The sequence below is a fragment of the Grammomys surdaster genome, unplaced genomic scaffold, assembly GCF_004785775.1.
Source record: "Grammomys surdaster isolate TR1022 unplaced genomic scaffold, NIH_TR_1.0 125603, whole genome shotgun sequence".
NCBI classification, from domain to species: domain Eukaryota; kingdom Metazoa; phylum Chordata; class Mammalia; order Rodentia; family Muridae; genus Grammomys; species Grammomys surdaster.
This window is the reverse complement of record NW_021620446.1, coordinates 1,571,802-1,596,742: the sequence shown is the minus strand read 5'-3', so window position 1 is coordinate 1,596,742 and position 24,941 is coordinate 1,571,802. Positions and strand designations below refer to the sequence as shown.

The 24,941-nt window shown below is 51.2% G+C and overlaps 2 protein-coding genes and 1 non-coding gene across 5 annotated transcripts; all 3 read right to left on the bottom strand.

The window, feature by feature from the left end:
* Nucleotides 1-596: 596 nt before the first annotated feature.
* Nucleotides 597-3,187, bottom strand: Tnni2 (troponin I2, fast skeletal type). The gene is made up of 8 exons (XM_028786880.1): nucleotides 3,135-3,187; nucleotides 2,500-2,529; nucleotides 2,296-2,302; nucleotides 1,787-1,828; nucleotides 1,568-1,696; nucleotides 1,338-1,427; nucleotides 925-1,101; nucleotides 597-792 (listed from the first exon to the last, which is right to left on the bottom strand). Exons 2-8 carry the CDS (start codon nucleotides 2,505-2,507, stop codon nucleotides 697-699), a joined length of 549 nt encoding a protein of 182 aa, XP_028642713.1. The 5' UTR covers nucleotides 2,508-2,529; nucleotides 3,135-3,187; the 3' UTR covers nucleotides 597-696.
* Nucleotides 3,188-4,556: 1,369 nt separating this feature from the next.
* On the bottom strand, nucleotides 4,557-9,601 carry Syt8 (synaptotagmin 8). Of its 3 annotated transcripts, none has more exons than XM_028786878.1 (9): nucleotides 9,491-9,601; nucleotides 6,695-6,805; nucleotides 6,424-6,593; nucleotides 5,952-6,050; nucleotides 5,666-5,824; nucleotides 5,425-5,592; nucleotides 5,191-5,296; nucleotides 4,969-5,102; nucleotides 4,557-4,885 (listed from the first exon to the last, which is right to left on the bottom strand). In XM_028786878.1, the coding sequence occupies exons 2-9, from the start codon at nucleotides 6,786-6,788 to the stop codon at nucleotides 4,652-4,654; spliced, it is 1,164 nt and encodes a 387-aa protein (XP_028642711.1). In that variant the 5' UTR covers nucleotides 6,789-6,805; nucleotides 9,491-9,601; the 3' UTR covers nucleotides 4,557-4,651. The 3 variants fall into 3 exon arrangements, with proteins under 3 accessions (XP_028642711.1, XP_028642712.1, XP_028642710.1); XM_028786879.1 differs by having other exon boundaries at nucleotides 9,502-9,595; XM_028786877.1 differs by lacking the exon at nucleotides 9,491-9,601 and adding an exon at nucleotides 8,019-8,121.
* A 10,234-nt stretch (nucleotides 9,602-19,835) lies between these two features.
* On the bottom strand, nucleotides 19,836-19,941 carry LOC114638518. The gene has a single exon (XR_003713894.1). It is a non-coding gene; the product is annotated as a U6 spliceosomal RNA (small nuclear RNA).
* Nucleotides 19,942-24,941: the final 5,000 nt, after the last annotated feature.

Sequence of the window (24,941 nt, the reverse complement as noted above, 5' to 3'; positions counted from 1 at the left end):
GGATGGCCTGGAGCCTGTGGGCCTGCAATGAAGTCAAGTGCTGAAATATCCCAGGCCCTATGTTCCTCAGGGTGAATGTATTCTTGACCTTGTGAGGTGCAAGGAAGATCCAGGCAAACTGTGCAGGCCTAGCCTTTCCTTCATCCCTCAGTGTCCAGAGATGGGCAGGTACTAGTGTAGGAGGAGGTAGGGTTGACTTAAGCTGAGTCTGGGGATGGACACAGAGGTTCAGCCTTCCAGGATGGCTTCTGACTTCTGGTCTCAGATGGGCCCCTGAGAACGGGCAGTGCTGGAGGAATGGAGATTGAGCCTGCCTTGGGTTGTGTCTGCCATAGCTATTCTGAGTAAATGACTGCATCAAGGGACAAAGAAGCTGATCCCAGAAGCTCCCTCTCAGACATGTTGGAGTTCCATGGTCATCTTTCTCTAGGTCCTGCTATGTTAGGCAGGTCCAGACATTGACCACACCCACAAGTTACAGTGTACAGCCCAGGGCCTTCAGACTCTACCTAAGCTGTACAGCCTCTGTCCTGCCACATTGCTGATCACTGCTGATGGGCTCCCGAGTGGACAGAGACAGGACTAGACCACAGCAGTGGAAGGGATGTGAATCCTTTATTGGAGTGAGGCCAAGTACTTCTAACCTGGATGTTGGGTGCTTCCCCACTGGTAGGGTGGGACTGGGGAAGTGGGCAGTTAGGACTCAGACTCGAACATCTTCTTCCGGCCCTCCATGCCAGACTTCTCCTCGATATTCTTCCTCCAGTCACCCACGTCACGCAGGTCCCGCTCCTGAGGGTAGGACCAGAGAGGTCTCAGATCCACCCCAGTCTGCTCCAGACTCCCATGGGCCTTGGTTTAGTATCTATGAGAGGAATTGTGAGTAGACGCTCCCTCTTGGCTCTCCCCTGGACCCTGGCCTACCTTCTCAGTGTCTTCCTTCTTGACCTGCTTCAGGTTGGCCCTCAGGTCCATGCACACCTTGTGCTTAGAGCCCAGCAGCGCCTTCAGCATGGCATCAGCGGACATACGCACCCTCCGAAGTGGGGGCCTCTTGAACTTGCCCCTCAGGTCAAATAGCTTCTGGTTCATGTCTTCCAGCTGGGAGGAAGGAGCAGGAGGTTTAGGAGCCTGGCACCCTCCATATCCCTGACCTTTGGCTTTACTTTCACATCACCTGGTTTCATTTCATAGCAGCTGGCCTCACCCCCATATCACTTGGTTTCACCCCAAGTCGCCTGGCTCCCCCTTCATATCACCTGCCCTATCCTGCAAGCTACTGACTCCACCCCGTGCCGTATGTCCCACTCACCCCTCCACTGGCTCCTCCCTCTCACCTCCTTGCTGCTCTTCTGCACCTTCACCTCCATGTCGTATTTCTCCTCTTCGGCCACATCGATCTTTGCATGCAGTTGTTTGCAGAGTTCCTGAGTGGGCAAGCAGTGAGTGGGCAGCCACTCTGACACCTGAGGACCACTGTCCCCTCCCAGTCCTGATCAATAGGGTTGACCTGCTGAGGGGTGGGGGTAGCAAGGGCCTTGGGTGGTATGGGGCAGGAAAGAACTACCTGCACTTCAGACATGGAGCCTGGGATATGCAGAGGCGGGCAGTGTTCTGACAGGTAGTTCTGCTTCTCAGATTCGCGGCGGCTTTCCTCCTTCTCCAGCTCTGTGGCCGCGATCTGGAGCATCACACTCTGAGAAAAAGATTGGTGGGAGTGAGGGTCTGCAGTGGACTCCCATCCCTACCTCTATACCCCCAGTCCTCTGCAGCAGCCTACCCTTACCTTCAGGTGCTGTCTCCGGGCCGTGATGGCCCTGTTGCGCTTCTGCAGGACAGGACAGAGGGACAGAGTCAGGCCTTGGCTAGAGCTCTGAGCTCCTTGGAGCCATCTGACTTGGGGTCCCCAAGGAGGTAACAAGGCCACTGCCCAGGGACCTGTTTTTTCCCAAGTCCAGGGCCTGCTTCAGGGACACATGCCTGTGGTCCTAACACTTTGAATAGGTGGTACATAGGGCTGAAGTGGGTAATGGGGATGAAGAGGCAGTATATAGCCAGGCCTCAGAGGCTGTGGGCAAGGGGAGACCCGGAAGGTGAGTGGTGAACAGAAATTAGAAAGGAGAAGTGATTCCCTTGTGACTAGGCCCAAGTTGTACTTCCCTTGCTTCATAAAGCACCAGGCAGGCACTTCCTCTCTCTCTGGGGTAGTTCAGGGGGTGGGGCATTTGGGGACCTTGACAGGGGTGTCTTCTGTCCTAGCCTCAGGGAGCCATTATAGCCTTCAATGATACTCACCTCCTCACTGTCCCAGGAGGAAGAGGGAGGTGGGAGTGGGAGAAAAAAAGAGAAGTTAGATTGGGGCTCACGGAGGTACTCATGAAACTTAGGGGTTGATGGGGTTGATGGGATGGGTGGGCGGTAGCCACAGAGGGCAGGGAGATAGGAGACCCAAGCCCTGGTGAGGGGACTGCAGTATGGGTCACCCTGGGTATCACTTACTCTCCCATCCTGAGATCTCGAGCTCTGAGCCTGTGGGGAGAGAGGTGATGGTGTCAGTGTCCGCCTTGCATGAGGCTAGGCATGGAGACCTGGGCTCACTGGCCCACTTCTGATCTACCCGAAACTCAGACCTTCTCAGAGGGCAAGGATTTGGAGGACACCCCCCACCCCCACCCTGAGGGTGAGAAGTAAGAGGAGAAAGTGTTCCCAAAATGTCCCAGGCGGGGCCTGAGGAGCTGCAGCTGTCCCTAAGGGAGGGGTGGGGTGGGGCTGGCCAGCACAGGTGGCTGCCAGAGTGAGCCTGTTATTTTTAACTCTTGCTCCTTTGGCTTGAGAAGTAAATGCACGGAAGAAAGTGCTCTTCTGTATGGCCTGGGGGCTTAGGTCCCCACTTGTGTGACCTGGACATTCTCCTGCTTGTGTGTCCCCAGAGTCAGAGCCCGTTATCCGAGGCCTGTTGAAGACCATGGCCCAGTCCTAACAGCACCTGTTGCTTCTCAACCCCAGATCTGTGGGAAAACTCAGAGGGAACAGCAGACCCCAGACCCCCAAGCCCCTGCCCGGGGAAGTCCTCCTGTGAGCTAGCCTGAGTAGTATCCTATTCTCTAGCCTCAAGAAGATGAGCCAGGCCTCACCTAGATTCTGTGCAGCAGGGCTGGGAGCGAGGTCAGGCCGGCAGCAGTGAGTTGGGCTGGTGGGCCAGGGGGAGGGGTATAAATTGCTTTCCCTGGGCCGGGCCCCTGCTCAGAAAGGGCATGGAGTCTCCTCAGACCAATGGGGGCACAGAGAGGAGGAGAGCCTCCCCACCTGCCCAGCCGCCTGGCCAGCCAGCCCAGGCGCTGGCCTGTCCAAGAAGTCTTGGGGTGGGGAGTGGGGGGGTGGTTTGCTCTATTTATGTCTCAATGACGAGTTCAAGATGCCACCCTTGTTCCTGCAAGAGTCCTCAGGACAGCAAGAGTAACCTTCCATGTGGGTCTCCAAAGTACCCAGTTCAAGCATCCACTGAAGTCTTCCTCCAAGGGAAACTGAACTTCACCAAAAGTATAGGCTGAACTGGAGTCATTGTCAAATGGTATGCGTGGCCTTGTAGTTTAGCACCCCCCCTGGCCGCTCATTGCCTGCTGGGTGCCCATGCCCTGCTTAGGCCCCTGAGCTGACTGTTTACCTCACCAGTCCTCCTGCAAAATCACACACACACACAGCCCAAACAAAAACAAAAGCATTCTCTTGGGCCCTGTGTGGTAGGTAGTCAGGGCGCAGAAGAGTGGTGCCTATCTCTTGTAGTGGGCTTGCCTTTCTGCCCAGGAAGAGAAGCAAGTGGGACCCTGGACCAGCAGCTGGGCCTCTCCCAGCCTGCCATACACCCTGCCCATGGGTGCCTCTGTACAGGCAACTTAGAACATGTCCTTCAGCCCCAGAGAGTGGTGCCACCGCCCTAGGAACCTTTCTTTGACCTGTGGGGGCTCAGAGCCCTTGGTTGCCTAGGCAGGCCCTGCATTGCCCGGCTCACTGGGGCCAGGCCCTTGCTCCTTTCCCGCTCCTGAACCCCACCCAGAGACACCAGATCATGGCTTGGCCCCAACCCTGCTGCTCTGGGGCCCCTGGGGATCAGAGGAGGGTTGGAACTGCTAAAGCCCGCCAGATGTGCTGGGATTAAGAGGTATATCACAAGCCAGGGCTGTGAGCCCCCAAAGGCCCCGGAGCAGCTTCCAAAGGCATCTACTGCCCCCTGCTGGTAGTACAGAAGATACTATATCACCATCCCTCATGGTGTTAGGGTCTCTTCCCCAAACTGTACCTACCCACCACTCCCCCCAGTTGCCCTCTTTGTCTTCACAGCACCAGCTCTAGTCTCCTGCTCCTCTGCCAGTCCTGGTTGGCAGAGAGGGTGGTGCCCATCTTCCAGGGAAAGGCCTAGGAATTAGGCTTAAGCAGAGGCTCAGGACTGGCAAATCTGTTCAGAGTACCCCACCCCATCCTTGAGAGGGCACCAGTACCAAAGTGTAGCCCCTCATCTATCTCAGATCCTCCACACAGAGCTCCATCAGGACACATGAGTGTGAAAGAGGATGCATTTATTACAGAGAGATCTGAAGAGCCTGCACAAATATCCACAGCTCTCCATTTGGGAAAACTGAGACCTACGGTTCTTTCAGGAACGAGGCCTAAGCAGGGGAAGGCGAGGCTGCAGGTCCAGAGCACGATCCACTTCCCTGGGAGACCGCAGGTGGTGCCACTGGGCAATGGGCCGCCGAGCATGGGCCAACATGTCTGCCCAGTGCTGTAGGGGTTGGCCTGAAGCCCGGGGACCCAGAAACACTTTACCCACAGGCTCAGCCCGGAGCTGCAGGCCACGGGCCCAGACAGCCAGCACCAGATCCACACTCTGCAGACATGGAGAGGGGACAGTTGTCAGTTTGGCCTGACACAATGTCTCAGGCCGCTCTGCCCTTCCTCCCGGCTCTCTACCTGGAGCTGGCTAACGGGAACCAGGAAGACAAAGGCCTCGTTGAAGTAGGGGGTATTTGTGCCCTTCTTGGAGGATGTTTTGCTCTTCTTCCACTTTCTCTGGTTTAACATAAGCTGGACCTTCACATAGGCCTCTGCATGAGCAAGAGAGTTCAAGAAGGGAGTCCCATACATGCACATGGCAAAGGTCCAGCTCCCTGTCCACACAAGTATAGCTCTCACCTGCAAGACCCAGATTCAGGCCCCGAGCCTCCAGTACAACCACAGTCAGGCGGCCTGAGCTGGGCACATAGCGCAGTGAGAAGCACAGCTCCCCCATCTGCTCATGCTGTGGGCAACAAGACAGGGCTGCATCTGGGAGGGTCATCCTTACCCTTGGGGGTTTGAGCTTAGCAGGAACAACACTCAGACCTTGGTCTCCCCCATGTTACACGGGCCCCTACCAGCTAGGCTTACCTCAGTCATACCCGGAGGACCTAGCTGGTACCAGCTCTCCAGGACATGTTGAAGATCCACTGTGCCCAGTGGTAGTTGAAGCTCCCCCAGTGGCTCGTGTTCTGAAAACCTCTTGAAGTCCCACAGCTGCACCTTCAGAGTGGTGTTGGGCAGCTCTGCTGATGGGACCTGCAGGCAGGGCTATGAGCTGGGTCCTGCTGCCCTGGCTCCAGCCCACTCTATCTACCCAGGCTAGACTTACCAGAAAGCAGCAGGTCTCTTCAAACATGGGACAGAGTGTCCCACGGTGTACCTTTGTCTCATGTCTTCTCCCAGCCTGGGTGGAAACACTGACACAGGCATAGGGGTCTGCTGTGCCCTCAGCCTTCAGATTTCCAGCCTGCTTCAGGCCCACTCTAATCTGGGGGCCAATGAGTTGGCTCAGGCTGAGAGAAGGATTCTTTTCCCTTATTCCCCTCTGCCTGGCTTTTCATCCATCACATCCTCCACCAACCATGGAGCCTCTGGGCCTGCTGACTGGGCCTTACCTCCTGGCTTCCAAAATCATACTCCAGTGAGAGCAGGAGCCGTCCCCATTGTGGGTCCCCTCCAGAGCAGGGCTCCAGGCAGTCTACATCTGGTTGAACCTGGGGTGGATGGTGGGTGATCGGACAAGTATGACTGAGACCAATCTCCAACCAGAGATCTGGACAATTATAACACAGATCAAACCACCATCAGCAGGCCAGCCCACATAGCCTCAGAACAGCTCCCTGAGACCAACCAGATCTTCCTTCAACACAACATGTATGCTACTACTGTAGCTTCCAATGGCCCACAGACTAGCATCTGCCTGCTTCTTGAATGTCTCCTCCCCCATCACCTCTGCTCGTCTCCTTCCTCTGAGAAGAAGGCCTGCCAGGGTTGCTGTGAGCTCCCTAGCTTGAACCTTGCATCCCCCTCCCTGGAGTGAGCCAGTACAGGATTGGACACAGGTAGACTTGGGTTTCTGCTCCTCACCAGGTGAGTAGTGGTGCTGTTACGAGCACTGCCCAGGCCCACAGCTTCTTTATCCTTGGGTTGCTTTCTGTGGCGGTGGCGGTAGCAACAGCAACAGATGACACAGAGCAGACAGGAGACTAAGAGGACTCCAGCAGCAAGGATGGCGATAAAGAGTGTCCAGCGAGGCCCTAGGCCAGGGGCACAGGCTGTTGAAATGTCTCTCTAGGCAATCTGGCTCCCCACTAGGCTGAACCATGCCCGTACCACTTTTGAAGTTCCAACCACTCACAGGGAATCTTGGTAATGAGGTCTGGAATAAGACTGGGCCCAGCTGTGGCATCAACTGGGGCAGAGGTACTGAGGGGGATCGAGCCATGCCCCATCTTCCTGATCCTATTGGCTTTGAGAAGATAATTGTGGAATCCAGGTCACTTGAGGGGTGTCTCTTTGTGTATTGCTTCTTCACTTGGCTGCAGCCAGTACTGAGTCCATCCAAAGCAAGAAGGTAGCCTAGGGTGGCCAGGGGCAAGAATGCTAGTCAGGAAACCAGATAGAGAGAGGCTCTGGGCCCTGGCCAAAGAATTGACTTAGCTGCCTCAAGCCCAGCCACTTGCCACTTTCCTCAGTTCCAACCCCAGACAAGTAGGCCCGGCCTGGCCTGGGGGCAGCCTGCCACTTGCTTTTGCTGGCCCTTGCTCACTTGGAACCTCCAAACTTACTTTTCACGAAGAGCTCTATCCTTTTTTTCTAGGACTCAGAAGCCTTTTATCAGTTTTAGTGACGTCTTGTCTCTTGTAGAGGGCCCATGATAGCTCTCTACATTCCAAAGACCCACTATCTTCTACAAGGTAGTCCAGTTGGTTCACTGTAGCCTCAGGTCCAAGAGTAGCATGGGCCATGAAGTCATGTAGAAAGGAATTGGGGATGCAGGGCACAGGGCCACCAGTAGGTGGGCATGTGCTCCAGCAAGCCTAGGCTGAAGGAGCTTTGCTGGCATGGGCACCAGGCCAGTAGTGCCTGAGGATGAGGGCGAGGTAGGGGCAGGCAGGGGCACGGCATAGCTGGGAGAGCCTGAACATTCCTCCATGCTGAATCAATGCCCGCCCAAACTTGCCTACCTGCCTGCTTGGCCACCCTTGGCATGGGAGTGGAAAGGAGGAGGCCATGAAGCTGCTTTGGCCTCTGTACCCTACCTGCCTGAGGCCTGAGGAAGGTGCACACCTGGCAGGCTGGCTTCTTCCCCCATGAGCAGAAAGGGTGGGGTTCTCAGCTGGAGGCTGGGAGCCACTGTGACTCCCCAAACTCAGATCCCCCAACTCCTTAGCTTCCCTAGATGGCAACTGCCGGCCAAAACTCAGTTTCTAAAACTTGAGTCTAACTCCACTGTGCCACATGAGCCTGCCAGCCCTCCTGCCATATATATCTAAGCCCAGACTGCATACAAGTTACTAGACCAGACCACCCCTCCAGGGGTGACTAATAGACCCTCTTGCTCTCGTACCCTCAGCCTGGAGTCCCCAACATGATTCCAAAGGATACCCTCTCCTGCAACATCAGTGGCTCACTAACTGGCAGGTGGGAGAGAGGCAGCCACAGCTCACAGAGCTCAGAACCCTCCATCTCTCAGTGATTTGAGGCAGCTGCAAATCAGAAGGGGACCAGGCTCTGCCTTCTAGGTCTCCCTTTAGAGGTCCTGCACTTGTGGGACCATAATGTTTTCAAGGATGGCCTGAGGCTGGTGCTCTGAAGTTAGCATGGCCCTGGAGCAGAGGTGCAGAGGGTTTTTGCAAGAGGCCATAATGACTATAAAGAATCTACTAGGAGCTGGAGCTGAGGTGTTGGTCCTCAAGGGTCCCTAGCATAGGAGGGCTGAGGTCAGGTTCAAGGAAATCTGGCCTTCAAGTGGAGCTCAAAGACACATTTACCATTTGGAAATGGTGGAGCTGGTATGAATGTTGGAATTCAAGTAACATTGCTCTCTCTCTCTCTCTCTCTCTCTCTCTCTCTCTCTCTCTCTCTCTCTCTCTTCTCTCTCTCTCTCTCTCTCCCTCCCTCTGTGTGTGTGTGTGTGTGTGTGTGAGAGAGAGAGAGAGAGAGAGAGAGAGAGAGAGAGAGAATGTGAGTGTGTCCTTCTTGTTCAAAGTCCTCCCTCCCTTACCTTAACAGCAAGTGGCATCCAGAACCTGTGACTTGTAACTGTATGTAGCTCAGGAGGGCATCCTGGATAGTATGGTGGTGACACATGCCTATAGGGGACTTCAGGCTGTTTGGAAGCTGTCTCTGGAAGATTCTGGGGCCTCAGAAACACCAGCTCCTGGTACTAGGGAGAATTTCAAGGCCTGGAGACATCAAGGTCCCTTAGGACCCCCAGGTTCCAATGGTGGTAAAGGTGCAAGTGGAAAGTCAGCCACCAGGTGGAGCCCTTCTTCCCGCTGGTCCTCACCTACCAGAAGCATTCAGTTTGCTACTTTAAGGAAAAGTGTGAACAGCCTGAGCAGGACAGATAGAAAAGAGGCTCTGTGATTCCCCAGTCCCACCCTATCGTCCTGCTTTGGCAGTCTGTCTTCTATGACTGCTGCAGAAGACTCTTTCAAGGGATTAGCACTGTTTGACCTAGGAAAGGGAGTTGGGAGTCTCTGCTCCATCTCCAAGCTCCTTCCCAGTGGCTGTGCATATCTAGTTCTGTAATCCCTTCTAGGCAGGGTGTCTGACTCACACCGGGGTCTGAGGCCTGCATCCATGACCCCAGCCTCTCTCACTCCACTCATCTTCCAAGGCTTGCTTGAGCCCTTACTTTCTCCAGGTACTCCTATCCAGTCCCTCACAACTACCCAGTCTCATACTGGATGTCACCGAGTGACCCGTTTAAGACAGGAGCCATGCAGAACAGTACTGGGCCTCTCCTCCAAATTCTCTGCCAGCCCAGAGTCGGGTACTCATTTCCGGGGTTAGACCTGTTACCAACTCTGTCTACCCTCAGCCTAACCAGACCTTGTGCTATTTCATAGGGAACAGGTTTCCGTGTTCTTTTGCCCCAGAAAAGCAAGACACCCACCCCCAAGCATAGGGGTGATCCCTTCCTCACCTGATACCTACTGCTTCCCGTGACTGGTGGGCTCTGGCCTCCTTGCTCACACCCTAGCCACTGAGAGGCTGGTTGTCCACTCTTAGGAAGCACCTGAGGCCCACAGCAGAGTCGGCGGTGCCTGTTGCTAGTGATCAAATGAATCTTGCGGGAAAGAAGGGGTGTGGAGGCAGGGCTTTGGGGAGCCCCACCTTATGATCGGAACTACTGGCCCTCATAAGCCAGGAAAGCTCCCTTGAGAGAGAAGGTCTACCCTCTCTGAGGCCCTGGAGCAGGTGTCTGGACTCCAGGCTATCTCGGGGTGTTCTTCAAGGCTGGAGGTTACTCCAAGCCACACCAAACTTTGCAAAAGGGGGTGATAGGGCTGCTGGGCTGACCTCTGTGCAGGCTCACACACCCAGAAGTCCTGAGTCACAACCTGCTTAGTTGAAGAATGTGCCTCCTGGCAATGCTGGTCTAGGGAAGCTAGCACAAAGAGGGTGGAGCGTTGTAAGGGAGCTGCCTGGTGCCGTGGCGGACTATCCTGGGGCCATGGGGGCCTGACTGACTTCACTGCCACCCTTAGAGAATGTTCTGGAGGCCATCCTGACTCATTCCCTTGAGTTTTTAGCTTCCCAATGAGCAAGCCCTCTTCCTGGTGTCTGAGGTTAGACTATTGGCAATAATCTATTCAGTAACTTGGTTTAGGTTCAACCAAGGTCATAGTCTGAGCTCCTCATTGTGCTCTGACCAGTTGGTCCGGTCTGGTCACTCTACAGTCCCTTATCTGTTTCTGGAAGTCAGACATCGGAATGTGTAATGGTTAACGTCTCTGGGCTGGTGAGAGACAGGCCATTTTGAGGAAACTTCTGCTGTAGAATGCTCTGGGACTACCTCATGTGGGATATGTACACCCACCCATGCTTTTCATAAGTGGCTCTGGGCACATGGGTAGAGACATGAGATGGATCTACCCTCTGGTATGATTTAGGTTCTGTGATAGGGACTTACAAATAAGATCAAAGGGGCCAGTGGTATGCCTGCAGAGATAGCAAGACACCCTGGTAGCAAGCACCTGTACTTTGGGACCCAGCAGACCCCTGTGCAGCAGAGCTTCAGGCCCCCCAAGTAGCTCCCATAACCTGGCTGTGTAGGGGCTTTGTGCCTCTCCAGAATGAGGGCGCCTCCGTGGCGAGACGGCGTCTGAGGTTCTGAGGCAGGAAGGGGAAAACCAAACAGAGCTGGCAGCCCATGGCCAGGCCTGCGGCCCCCAGACGGCGGCTTGGCAGCCAGAAGCCCCGTGGAGACCCTGGCGGGGCTCCTGGACTCGGATGCTTCCTTTGAGGATGCCTGGGGAATGTTTGAGGTCAGAACACACGGCAGACGCTGGCGAGAGAGCCTGGAGCCTCTGGCAGGGAAGCAAGAGACGTGCTGGGATGGGACACGTGTTCCCTGTCTGTACTGACCCTGCTGTGGGCCGTATCCTCCTAGGCAGCCTCTTTTACCTGGGACCTGGGACAGCAAAAGATGGGTGCTCAACTTGTCCCAGACCTCTGTATGTAGCTTGTGTGTCCACTCAGATTATCTATGCCTTTCACACTGAGAGAGAATGTACTCCCAACATCCAAGCATCAGAACAAACCCAAACCCCATTATCTAAACACTTTGGGAAGCTGAACCCCAACTTCTAAACATCTGAGGAGCCTGTACCTCATTACTTGAACATCTGGTAAGGCTTCATCCATTCACTCACACACAGGAGAATGCACACTGAGCCACTGCTAGTAACCCAAAGAACACAATCCCCATCTCTTAACCACCCAGGGAGGCTACACACCATTGTCCCAGAATCTAGAGAAATGGCACCATTACTAAGGGAGTGTACCTCCTGCCTGTGCTTTGATGTGGGACTATCACTGCAACATCAGGACCATGCACCCTACGAGAGCGTGGTGTTACACTATGGCTTCTCTGGATATGACACACTGAGTTTTGAGACTCTATATTGGAGCCTTCAGGGATGTGAACCCTGATGTCTGCAGTGCCTGGGTGAGTCTTCCATCTCCTATATTCATGGCAACACATGCCCTATCATGGTGGAGCTCACTCACTGGGTGCCTGGATGCATCTCCCAAGGGCTTCAGAGAATTGGAGTCTAGAGCCCCATCTATCATAGCTTTATGAAGCCCTTATACACCTTGATTTTTTTGGGGGGGGGAGTCTTTGTTCATCTAGGGAAACCATAGCATGGTGTCTTTACATTTGTGACATTTGCGAATATCTGGGGTACATGGCCCATGTACCCAAAAGTCTCTGCAGCTGAGTGACCTGTTCTCTGTTCATTTGGGAACAAGAGCTCCATTCTGTGGTCATCAGGGTCTTGGACAGCCTGTACCCCACTTGTTAGGCCTACTGAATTGCCTATTGACTCAAGGTACATAGGCCCGCCTGCCAGACTGGAGGCCCAGGGCGGGCACTGCGTTCCTGTGGTTTTGGACACGCTGTTCCTGGGCATCACACTGCTGTGTGCGTCCTATTCACCCTTGTCTCAGCTCTCTGTGTGCCATTCATTGAGCTCTGGGCTGCCTGCCCACCTCCAGCCTCCCAGGTGTCTACACTCTGTACCTGTGCCCCCTGAACTGAGCCTGTTCAAGTGCTGATTGCTGAATTCTGATCTCTGTACCCCTTGGGTCCAAATGTGTGGTACCTATGCCTCATGAGTTGAACATGGAGTCCCCACAGTCCACTGTACTGTGGACCTGAGTTCCCCATTCACAATCTCTTTAGCATTTCCATCCTGGCCACCCCATGTCCTATAAGTGGGTTTTTGTGGACAGTTGGGCTTTACAGGATTTATCCATATTCTCCCCCTGAAAGATATAGTAGCAACTTCTTTATGTTTTAAAGACAGGGTCTCATGTAGCCCAGGCTGGCCTGGAACTCACTATGTAGCTGAAGATGGCCTTTAAGCTCTGATCCTCCTGACTACACTTCCTGAGTGCTGGGATTACAGGCTACCAAGTGCAGTTTATACAGTACTGTGGATCGACTAAGGGTCTTATGTCTACTAGCCAAGCACTCTACACTATGAGTTTCATTTCCAGCCTTCTCTGCCAGATTCTGTGTCACCCTTTGTTGGCCAGTGGGTCCTCTGTCACTTGAGTACTAGGGTGACTAGACTATGGAGACCTGGTACCTCACTTGTCTGAGTATCTAGGTGCCTTTTACTCTCAGTATCACAATAGATAGGTTCCAAGAGCCCCACTTTATGAGGCTCACTGTCCTGTGTCCTTCTATCTGAGGGTCTTCATGCTCTACCCCAGTCCTCTCTGCACAGGTACAGCTGGGATCCACCTCCAGATGTCTCTGTGCTGTGTACAGATTCTCAGAGATGGGAGCACCTTTCATACATCTCCACAAGCATACTTGGTCCATCAAAGGCTGGGTTCAGTCTTGTCCGTTTGCCTACAGAGCCGGAGATATGGTGACTGTGCCTTCCTTTGAGCTAACCAGAGAGTTCATGCTCGTGTTCTCGACTAGCTGGGCCCTGCAACTTCTTCCTGGGAACCCTTGCTTTTCTGGGTGTCTGGCAGCCTGCCCCTCATTTCTCTAAACTGCTAGGTAGAAAAGACTTCAAGAATCACCCCACAACTCCCCCGCCCCATTTTCCAGGGTCTCAGCCAACCCTCCCCTACACCCAGGAGCTGTGCGCCAACCCAAGAGTGCTGGCTGATGCTGACATGCACCCCCACTCCAAGGCTCCAGTCTTCCTCTTCATCATCGCCTGAGGTTTGGACAGCTTGTCCTCCTTCACCAGGGTCTTTGGCAGCCTAACACCCCACTGCCTGTCTCTCACGTAGGCCCACATCCCAAGGCAAGGGCCCCCAGCAGCCGTTCCAAGATCCACTGCGTCTTTGGACGTACATTGCCCATTCATCACTAGCGGGCGTCACGGCCCATGTGAATCCATATTCCTTCTAGTCCCAGTCTCTAGTCATGCATGGCGCCAGGCTGGCTGCTTCACCTTCTGAGCATCAGAGTTCCTGCTGTGGATATCTGAGGACCCCCACAATCCAGCAGCATGTGGAAGATATGAACCCCACTGATGCAAGAATCTGAGTATCTTGCACCCCCATAACTGACTTCCACAGTGCTGTGCCTGACACATACCAGTATATACGTGACATGACCTTTGACTCTGTCTAGAATTGGGGTACTATCCCTTGTAACCCCTATCTTAGTCCCTGAATTGAGTATACTTGTGGATCTTAGTACTGGGGTATGCTCTCCCTTAGACCACCAGGGTTTTGGGGGTGACACGTGTTTACCATTACCTCTTCCTAGACCTCACATAGGGCCACATTCCAGGTCGAGGCTCCAGGGTGGCCAGTTCCAAGCTCCAGTGCATCTTTGGATGTCCTAACCCATTCAGGGGTGTCTGGGCCCAGTGAACCCATTCATCCCTGTCTCAGGGCCTCTGTGGTCTATTCATGCACAGCCTGCACCCCGTCCACCCCCCATCTCACAGACAGTCCGTGCATTGTCGCCCCTCTTCCAGGAACAGCTGCCGGGCAGCCAGCAGGCACATTCCGGGGTTTGGCCTGAAGCCAATGCAAACCCTAGCTTTGCTGGCGCTAGCAGCAAGTGGGGCGCGGACTAACCAAGGGGGAGGAGGGCAGGCATGGAGGGAGGGAAAGTGGAGACCCTCAGTTTGGGAGCATGTGATCAAAGGCTTCCCTAGACACACACTGTCCTCCACCCAAGGGAACATTGGGAAGCCAAAGCCAGCCTGGGACAGAGGCCTGTCCTGAACTGGTTGCCAGCAGGAGCAGCTGTATGCACAGGGTGGGAGGAAGAGCCCTCCACCACAGCCGCTATTTCCTGACCAGGCTCCTTCAGCTGCCCACCCACAGACATCCCACTGGCAGACTCACCAGCATCAATCTGGGCAAGGTCCCGGGCTCAGGGTGTGGGGAGGTGGACAGAGGTGAGCATGGGGTCTCATCTCGGTGGCTGTAGACCCTAGCCCCTCTCCAACCCTAATGAGGACTCCTGGTAATGGGAGAACCACTGGAAAGTGGATATCTGGCTCTTGGGCCTGCTCAGGTTGTTTACAAAATGGCCACTGGCTCATCTTGTTACCAGGCTGGTGAAGGCCAGAGAAGGAAAAATGATTTCTTAGGGTCACACGGCTGTTGCCTGGCAGTCCAGAAGCCCCTATAAATGAAGACCTGGCCTACTTTTCAGGGTCCTTGATAGACAAACTGGTCACAGCTTTCCAAGTCTGTGTGAGCCATCCGTGTTTTCTGGGCGTTGTGGGCCATCTGCGTTCACTGAGTGTGAGAACCTCTGGGTTTGCTGTGTGTAGATGACTATCCATGCTCTCCAAATGTGAGAACACGTGTCTGGCTATCTGGGTAGCTACTTGGTTAGTGTGTCTGGGTCAGGGAGACTACCGGGGCCAGACCTTTGGGTCCCTTCTTACATCCCCCAGTCTGGAGTGTCTTGCCTTCCTGCTCTGCCTGGCTAGCCTGACTTGCTCTCTATAGCTCTGGACCTGTATTCTGGTCCTGGTCTCTTTCTCATCCTGCTGGTCATTCAGGATCTTAGCTCCCTGCTGTCCCTGATGTCCCCATGTCCCAAGGTGCCCCTTAGTCCCAGAGATCTGGCTCCTGAGACTACCTGTTTTTTTTTTTTTTTTTTTTTTTTTTTTTTTGCCAGAATAGACAAGAAGCCCCATCAAACAAGTCAGGTTCTTTTGATGGTGGTTAAGGTTTTTCTAAACTTGGGTGGTGGGATTTTTGATAGACAAGGTATTGTGAGGACTACTTCAGCTATGTGGTGTGGGAAAGAACCCTCTTCTGGGAGACCCTGCTATGGGGATCCTGCTGTACAGAGACTCTTCTATGTGGGCACTCTGCGGTTCAGGGACTCTGTTGGGGGAGAGGGGTCTGCTGTACAGAGATCCTGCTCTAAGAGGACCCTGCTGTGTGTGTGGACCCTGTCCTGTGGGACTCTGTCCTGTGGGACCCTGTCCTGTGGGACCCTGTCCTGTGGGATCCTGTCCTGTGGGATTCTGATGTGTAGAGACCCTGCTCTGGGGAGAATCCTAGATAGGTCCCCACTCTTGTGAACTATGTTATGTAAGCACTCTGCTCCAGGGGGACCCTGGTGTACAGAAAGCCTGTTGTGTGGGGACAATGCTATGTGGCCATCTTGCTGTGTGAGAATCCTACTCTAGGGGATCCTTCTGTGCGGGGACTCTTCCCTAAGGGGATACCTGGTGTGTCAGACCCTGCTTTGCAGGGTACTATAGTATAAAGACCCCTGGAGAGAGAGTTACAGAGATTCCCCTGCACCCACGACAGAAGCTTCCAGGATAAAAAAATGGGAAGGGACCCAGATAACTAAGGCCCATAGTCTCTCTTTGAGGACACAGGTTTCCCCAAACTCCCAGGGAAGCCTGACTCACAGATGTTGGAGCCTGGTGGTGGTTCTAGATGCTCCCTATAGGTGGCTGAGTGCTTGTCCTAGGACTGGCATGAGGATGGAGGAACCATGATCCAATATGCACCCAGAGGTTGGGCACAGCGGGCACCAGGCAGATTCAGGCCCCAGGCAAGGCTGAACCAGCCAGACTCCCAGCTCCCCCTGCTGTCTGCAGGCTGCTGGGCCTGACCTCCCGCTCCTTCCCGACCCCTGCTCACTCCTGGGCCTCCTCCTCTTTGGCTTCGCAGCCCAGACCAGAAGGCTGGCAGGCGTTTGGGCGCCCCCTTCTGTACACATGCCTGTTGCAGGGTCCCAAGAAGCGCTGCAACCTGACTCTCCTTCTCACAGAGGGCCTGTCCTAAGCCCCTGGATATTCAGATTTCTGGCTTTCTGAGCAAAAAATCTGTGAGAGGGAAAACTTGAGGTATGCCATCCCCCCGACTCTTCCAAACAAACTCCAAGTAAATAGGGAAATAATTGGGACCCAGGACATCAGCTCTCTTGTAAGAGATTTTATCATCCTAGTTGAATCTTCCTCAGTCTTCAACCCAGGGTCAGGCCAAGGCCAAGGAAGGCCTCAGTGTTGAGGTATCAGAGGCCACTGCTGAGAAGGAGTGAGAAACACTTCAGAGAAGATGCCTTTACATATTCCAGATCAGAAAAGCAGGTGTGCTAGAACCAGGAGAGAGGACTGTCTAATATAATGAAGAGGAGATCGACCCTTTAGGTGGAGGAGAGACCCTCTGCAATGACAGCCTTACCACCAGGGAAAGCAGAGGACCATGCTGTCTGTTGTTGGGGGGCTAGAGGCTCACAGATCAGGTAGAGAAAGTTGGCAGAAACAGCCAGAAAACAGGTGTGGTTCAAGGCTTATGGAGGGCCAGGCAGGTGCTGGCTGAGGTAAGGAGACTTCACTGACCTGCAGCAAGGAAGGTAAAGAGCAGACATTAGGCCCCAAGGGAGCCAGGCAAGCAAGAGGCCTGGACCACATGGTGAGGCACCTGCCATCTAGCCGCTGAACCCTCCAGGAAGTGCAGCCAGATCCCTTACCCTGTGTCTAGTATGCATAGGGTCACATTCAAGGGCATGTGCATGTACAAAAACTGCAGATATGCAGATTCACAAGCACAGCCATGCGTGAACACACACACTCTCAAGCTGAAAGGTAAAGGGCCATCTTGACCTCCAGAGAATAAAGCAATAGTGTGGGTTTTTAACCTCAGCAGTGGTGAGTCAAGGCCATGAACCTGCCACAACAACATATCTGGGTTTCACAGCTCCCAGGTACATTGCCCCACCTGGCAGGATTCTGGTAAAATTGTCATGCTATTGGCATGCTAGAGACCCTGGCCCTGTGGGTAGATGCTGGCAGATGAGGGTGCACACAGGCACAGGCTGGGCTGCCAGCCTCTTAAATTAGTGCTTGAACTAGAGCCCAGCTTTCCCCAACCCTGTTCTGCATGTAACCTAAGCACAGCCATAGCCTTTGTTCCATACAAGACACATGGCATCTGACAATGACCAGAACCTGGTCTAAAATCAAACACAGCCATGTGTGGCAGGATGGAGAAGAGGCCCACTCTCCCCTAGCACCCTCTAGATGGCCCTCTTCTGATTTTCTTGACCCTGCCCATCGCAGTGTGCCCAAACTATGTGTGGAGGCTGCCTTTCTGTGCCTCTTTTGGGGCCAAGGTGCTCTATGCCTCTACCTGTGAGGCTCCTGTAGGACCAGGGTCTGCGTGAATGGAGGAGCAGAGAAGCTGAAGTCTGCTGCCTCTCTCGTTTATCCTGTCTGTCTGAGCTGGGCCTTCATCAGCCTCTCCCTCCTCAGGTGCCTTCTCTGGAAGCCCCGTCAAGACTCCCAAGCTTTAGAAACAGCCTCAAGGGTCCAGCAGGCCTACCAGATGCTCCAGGTCATCCTTAGGAGAGTGCTCAGAGATGTGTAAGGGCAAACAGTGGGGTCAGCCTCGGGCCTGTGGCTCCCAGCTAGGCAGGGTCACAGAGCCCCTTTATTTCCAGCCACTGAGTTGGTATCTTGGTCACCAAAATATTTAGGCTTGTGGGTCCTGGGAATTTGGTACTAGGGGCCTCCTCTCCTTGACTTTGCTTGCCAGCTTCTAAGGGATACCTGGTAGACTTCTCTGTACCTGTGCTTGAACTTGGGTTTCTGGGTCATCCTGAGACCCATAGTATATTTGTGTACCCATGTGCATATATGTTTTGGTGCATGGCAGGTGCATTTGGGCAGATGCCTTTTCAGGTATGTATGTATGTGTTTGCATATACTTGGGGTGCATGTGTATATGGGCACATGTGTATACATATGTGTGCCCAGATCCAAAGGGGGAACATGTATGAGTGTTCCACTGTTCATGTGTTCTAGTACCTATGTGTATGTGAGTACATGTGTGTGTATCTGTATGTGTGTATACGGGTCAGTGTGTGGAGTACATGTATGCTTGCAAGTACCTGTGTGTATATGGGTGCATCTGCGCATAGCATGTATTTGTAAGCAAGTGCATTGTGTGTGCAAGTGCATGTGTATGTGAAAGTATGTGTGTATACTCAGGTACACACAAATGAATAATTTTTTTTAAAGAAGAATCAAAGGGACAAACTGCTGTTGTCTCCTGAGCCTTGCTCAGGAGCTACAGAACACGTTTGCAGCCTGCTGACCAGAGCTGAGCTCCTGGCCACAGTCACCTGCAGAGGGCGTGGGTGGACTGGAGGCTGCAGGCAGTTGATTCCTCCCGAATGTACATCACACTGACATCCTGCAATTATGGAGAAAGGAATACTGGGGTCCAGCTCCAATATGGGGTGAGAGGGCAGCTGTGACCGAATGAGCTCATTCAGCTCTTGGTATGTGTATATTTTCTACTTTGTCACAGCTCAATAAAATGGAAAAAAAAATCCCATAAGCAGTGAAGAATGCCGTGCTGAGTAGGGCGGTGGTGCACGGGTAGCTGCCACATGCCAAAAGGACTCCCGGAAAACATCAAGGAGTGGCAGGTAACCGAATCAAAAAGAGCAAGTGACCTGAGCAGGCATCTCCTAGAGCAGTGCATCCGAGCATTTGGGAGGGTGGGTAGTATTTCTGGGAATGGAACCGAAGGACTCACAAGTGATCGACCACTCAGATCTCTAGGCCTCTTTTTACTTTTTATGTTGAGACAGGATCTCACTAAGTTGCCCAAGCTGGTCTTGAACTTGAGATTCCTCTACCTCCACCTTCCCTGCAGCTGGGATAAGAGGCCTGAGGCACCAGGCCTAGCTGTTCATTGAAACTGTAATAAGCATTTGGCAAGGTGCTCACTTGAGACAAGGGAAGTTCAATTTACAGCAAGAATAAGCAAGCATCTGGTTGGTGGCAGTGACTCCAAAGCCCATCTTGCCAGAAACAGGAAGGCCATGATCTGGTCGGAAGTGGCCTCTAAGCCCAGCTCCCTAGGCGTGGGGAGGCTGTGTGGCTGTGGAGTGTACTGGCTCCTACCAAACACTTAGGAGACAATGTGGAGGTGTGGGAATTGTCATTTGTGTCCTTAAAGTGTTTGTGTGGCTGTGTGCTTTGCAGTAACTATTAGTTTCAGTGCTGCAGTTGCTAATAGCTATTAGCATTGTTCTGAATATCGCAATATAGTAAATGAACAAATGAATTAAAGCATGTTTATTTCCTTTGGAAGGGGGTGCTTGTTTACTTGTTTATAGAGACAGAGTTTTTGTGTTCTGAAACTAATTTTTTTAGGCCAAGCTGGTCTTAAACTCACAGAAATCTGCTTGCCTTTGCCTCCAGAGTGCTGGGGTTGAAAACATGTGCAGTGCTTGGCTGAACATATTTATTTCTTAAATTCATTTTTTTCTTTGATAGCCAATTTTTAAAACTAGGGAATGCTTCATGAGTTTGTGTTGTCATCTTTGCACAGGGGCCGTGCTGATCTCTTCAGTATAGTTTCAATTTTAGTATTTGTACTACCGTAATGAGCAGGTTAAATTCTTTTTTTTTTTTTTTTGGTTTTGGTTTTGGTTTTTCGAGATAGGGTTTCTCTGTGTAGTCCTGGCTGTCCTGGAACTCACTCTATAGACCAGGCTGGCCTTGAACTCAGAAATCCGCCTGCCTCTGTCTCCCAAGTGCTGGGATTAAAGGCGTGCACCATCACTGCCTGGCAGGTTAAATTCTTAAGATGCTAAAGATGTTCATTATTCCACCTGAGTTTGTGGAGCTGTGTACCCAAACAAGCACAGGAAGACTAACGTTGATTGAACATTCATTGCAGTTGTGAACATGTGTACATACAGGCATGCTTGCAGATGCATAAGCTTACGTATGTGGTATATACTTATGTGAGTTCATGAGCTCATGTGTGTAGAGTGTGTATATGTGGTATGAGTACACATGTGCATGAGCTTGTTTGTATGAGATGTATATGTCCGTGAGTGCATGTGTGTGCATAAGCTCATGTATATGTGGTGTTTATGTGTGTATGAGTGCACATGTATGCGCATATGAGTACATGTATGTGTGGTACATATGTGAGTGAGTACATGTGTACATGTATTTATGTTTGTGTATTCATGTGTGTGTTCATGCATCAGCACGAACCTTCATGTCACTCCTGACATCATGAAGTGTGGACTGTGGTCCTATGTAAATGTCCACTAGACTTTACAGGAAACTACCTGTTCCCATCGATTCAAGGCCTTGTGGGCTCCCACAGACCCAGGGTGAGCCTCCAGTTCCACATTCTTCCCAGCTATTTCCTAACTGTCAGTCATTCTGAGTGGCAGGAGGTGAGAACTAGTGGCTTCTATTTTAATTTCTACAATTCTCAGTGTGTTGAGTATCTGCTGCAAACTGGGTGGGAAATATCCTTCACATGCTTGCTCCATTGTTTGAACACTGGGTCCCCAGGTGATGGCAATGACTGGGAGGCTAGAGAACTTCTAGGAGGTGGGATGTAATCCGAAGCTGATCACTGGGTTAGGGAGCTGTTCTGTAACCTTTTCTGGGGAGTTATGAAGAAATGTCTATTCATCCCAAGTACATCACTGACAACAGACCCAAATCCCCCCAGCTCAGTGAACCAGGGAGATTGGGGTATAAAATATGGGAGATGAGTGAGGACGTTTAAAGGAGCATGGATACCAGTGCAGTCAACTGCAGCACTGAAAAGTCCACCCCAGCATCAGTGATGACTTGGGAAAGCTGCATTCCTGGAGCTCCCTGCACAACTGGTAGGCAGTTCCACCAAAGAATCTCCTCTCCATCAATTGTTACTGTTTATATGAGCTGGGGAGGGGCCTTCTGAGTCTTATGTTTCATGGTCTTCCAGAGCCTTGTAAGTTTCCTTTACTTCTTGACCTTAAGGAGACTCTCAAGGAGGAAATGTGTCAATTAGGAAGAAATCGCATAAAAGGAGCCTTGAGGGTTAGAGCCAGCCTAGGATTGTCAGTAGCTTTGCTTTGCTTCCTGGTTGTCTAAGATGCAAACAAGCTGAACACCCCGACTGTCCCCACCATGCTGCCATGTTACCCCATGTCACCATGGCTTCCCCCACCATGATAGACTGAATCCCCTCAGTCTTTGAGCCAAAAATGACCTGGCCTTGTGGAAGTTGCTCCTTCTTTGGTATTTGGTACAGCAATAAGAAAAGCAACTGGTAAAGCATCTCTGCCTGTACCACAGTGTCTCTGTGCTTATACTGTCTATGATGCTGGTAAACTTGCTTAAACGCTCTGTCTGATGTTTTGAGTTCTTTGGTTCTTTCTTAAAATTTAAGAGTCCATGACCTATCTTGTCACAATCCCATCACTGGATAACTTACTTGCAAGTATTTTTTTTTCAAATAGTTAGATTAAAAGTTACTCTGTTTTTTCTTTCTTAAAAAGAATTTTACATGTTATTTATTTCCTTATTTTGTAGCAGCCTGAACTCCTACTGTGGCACACATGTGGATGTCAGAGGACAACTTGTAGGAGTTCTCTCCTTCCACATGTGAACTCTGATCATCAGGCTCAGTGGTTGGCACCTTTTCCTGCTGAGTCATCTCACTGGTGCCAGAGGATGTTTTGTCACTGCACACAGTGGCCTAATGTGAATTGTCTTTAGAAAGAGGATGCAAAAACAAACAGGAGGAATAATAAAACAAATTTATTACATCTTAGAAGAAAATAACTGCTTGCTCAAGACTTTCTTTTAAAGGGAGAAACTTAGAGGTGTGGCAAGTGTTTTAAATCAAAATAATTTTTATTAATGTGTTGAAAGAAGAAGAACACACTCCCTGGGCGAATCAACGTCATTAAGTGAGCCATCTGGGCCACACAGAGTATGGTGAGAAACTAATCTAAGCCGCTCTTTAACACGCTGTTGTATGCTTTAATTATATCTTTCTTCTCCTCCTTGTTCTCCACTCTTCCCCTTCCTCTTCTTTTTCCCTCCTCTTCTTAGTCTTTCTTTTCTTGAAAAACCCCCTTTTACTGTGTACATGATGGCTTGGTCCTAGAAAACTGAGTAGGAGGACAGCAAGGAAATAAAGGACAGACAGACAGGCAGACACAGACACACAGACACAGAGACACAGACACAGACACACACATACACACACACACACACACACACACACACACACACACACACACACACAAGCTGGGATCAGGTGGGCCATGCTCACTCTGATGGAGCATCAACCTGGAAACTCAGCAGGTTTATTTTACTCATGAGGAGGAGGAGAGATTATACATTCTCATTTAAGGTCTCAGGTTGCAATCAGAACCTGAAGAAAGAGGACAAATCAGTTGCTAGTTTTTGCATACACTGGTCAATCCTTACACGCTGGTCAATCCTCTGAAAACACTGGTACTTGAACCAGAGGAAGGCTTTGCCAATTCTGAGCGTGGCCTGTATAGGAAAGGCTTTGTAGACCTCAGAGCCTCAGCTGGAGAAAGGTGTGAGTTTAAGGTCTTGGGGTTCTGGTCAATAATATACAGTCACCCAGGACTTCACCCACTCCTTACACACCCGTTCAAGGCTGTCTCAGCTCCCTATATCAACACTACGTTCTCCACTTTTGCCTCCTCCTCCTCCTCCTCCTCCTCCTCCTCCTCCTCCCATCCCCCTTCCCCTCCCCCCTCCTCCTCCTCTTCTTCCTCCTCCTCCTCTTTTTCCTCTTCCTCCTCCTTCTCTTTCTCCTTCTCCTCCTTCCCCTCCTCCTTCTCTCTTCAGAGCCAGAGATTGGAGACTGGATCTAGGATATGCTAGGCAAGTGCTCTCTTTAGCATCTTTCCATTTTCTTGGCAGTGCCTTTGGAAGATCAAACATTTTCAAGGTCAAAGTTAAACACAACAACATTCTCATCTGCCACTTGTGTTCTCTATGCCGAGACCTCTGTCTTACAATTAAGAGATTGCCTTGACATTCCTGAGTGATGGTACCAGTCTCAGGCTTTGGGTGCAAAGGACAGAGACTAACAGCCACTATCCATATTTTGTGATCCATCATCTTTCGGCACACAATGTATGTATTTTTGTCTCCAAGCTAAGACATTTATACTGATTATACTTTGTTATTTGAAAGGTTATAATTACTTTAATGGCATCAGAAGTCTTGTATTTTCCTTATGAATTTACTGGAACTTACTTGATTAACTTTAGCTAGATTTTCATCACCAGGCAAATAATACTTCATATCAACTGTCAACATTTTGGTTAATTTTAATGGCATTCGTTTTGCTTTGCATCCTTGATTGATAAATATAAATCCTTTACACAACAAATGCTGCATTTCCTCTAAAAAAAAGAGAGAGAGAGAGAGATTGCCTTGAGTCTCAAAAGAGACTGTGCTTTTAAACTGTACTGAGACCGTGGCACTGCATTTGTAGAGTCTGTTATGAACTTCCCATTACAGTTGACTGACCTTCACTGATGACACAGGGAGTTGAGTGCCACAGCTTCCTAGTAAATACACTTGAACAGCAGGTGGCAGGACCCCATTGATGTCCTTTTGGAGCTTCTTGGCTCTTTTAGATTCTACACACATCTTGAAATCCTGCTAGCATCATGATGGGCTTATATTAGATAGATCTCTGGAGGAATTCAGAGATAGTTGGTATTGGAACAGCTCTGAGTCTCCCAACTGCTGAGCACGGAGGTCAGGGTATTCATTAAGCATCTCTGTTTTCTTTCTTGACTCTCCCTCTTCCTAGCTTGCTCTTTGCCTTTCCAGGGAGCAGCAGGCATCCATGGGGACCAAGGCACTGTTGTCAGACCTGGAAGCTGAGTCTCATGTCCCAGTGAAGAGGAGCACAGCAGAGGAAGTTGTGTTGCCAGTGGGGTGGCATCCTCCAGCAAGCCCAGACTTAGGACATTTCAGTCTCATATGAAGCAGGACTCACTGTTCTTAGAACTGACTGAGGACTGCATCTACCCTCCTGGAAAGTCTACCTCTGCCCTCTCCCTTTCTTGCATTCTTTAAAAGATTTGCTTTACTTCTGTGTTTTGTGTGTGTCTATGTGTTGTGGTGTACCCACCAGAGAATCTCAGATACGGGTTCAAACCAGCTGAGAATCTTTCTTAGTGACTACATTGGGTGTTCAAGATTCCAGCATAGCCCTAAGACTTTTCAGGGTGAGCTTTTAAACCCTCAAATCATATCTTGGGTTAACAAAACAGCTAGCTAGAAGCAGAACTGCAGAAGCTGAAAAGCAAGATCAGTACATTTACAGACTCTCACAGAAATATAAACTTTTATGGATTGAATCTTCATTTTAGTTTTGGCAGGCATTGTCTATATGCTGAGTTTTATGGCCTGAGTGGTACTTCCATCATGGAGCCAGTTGTGCTAAGATCTGAGGGCCTATTGCATACATAAGTGTGTGCTTCATTTTTGCAAATGTCAACAGAGGCCAGAAAAGAACACCATATCCCCTGGAGCTAGAGTCATAGATGTTTTTGTGCTGCTAGATAAGATATGAGTGCTGGGATCTGAACC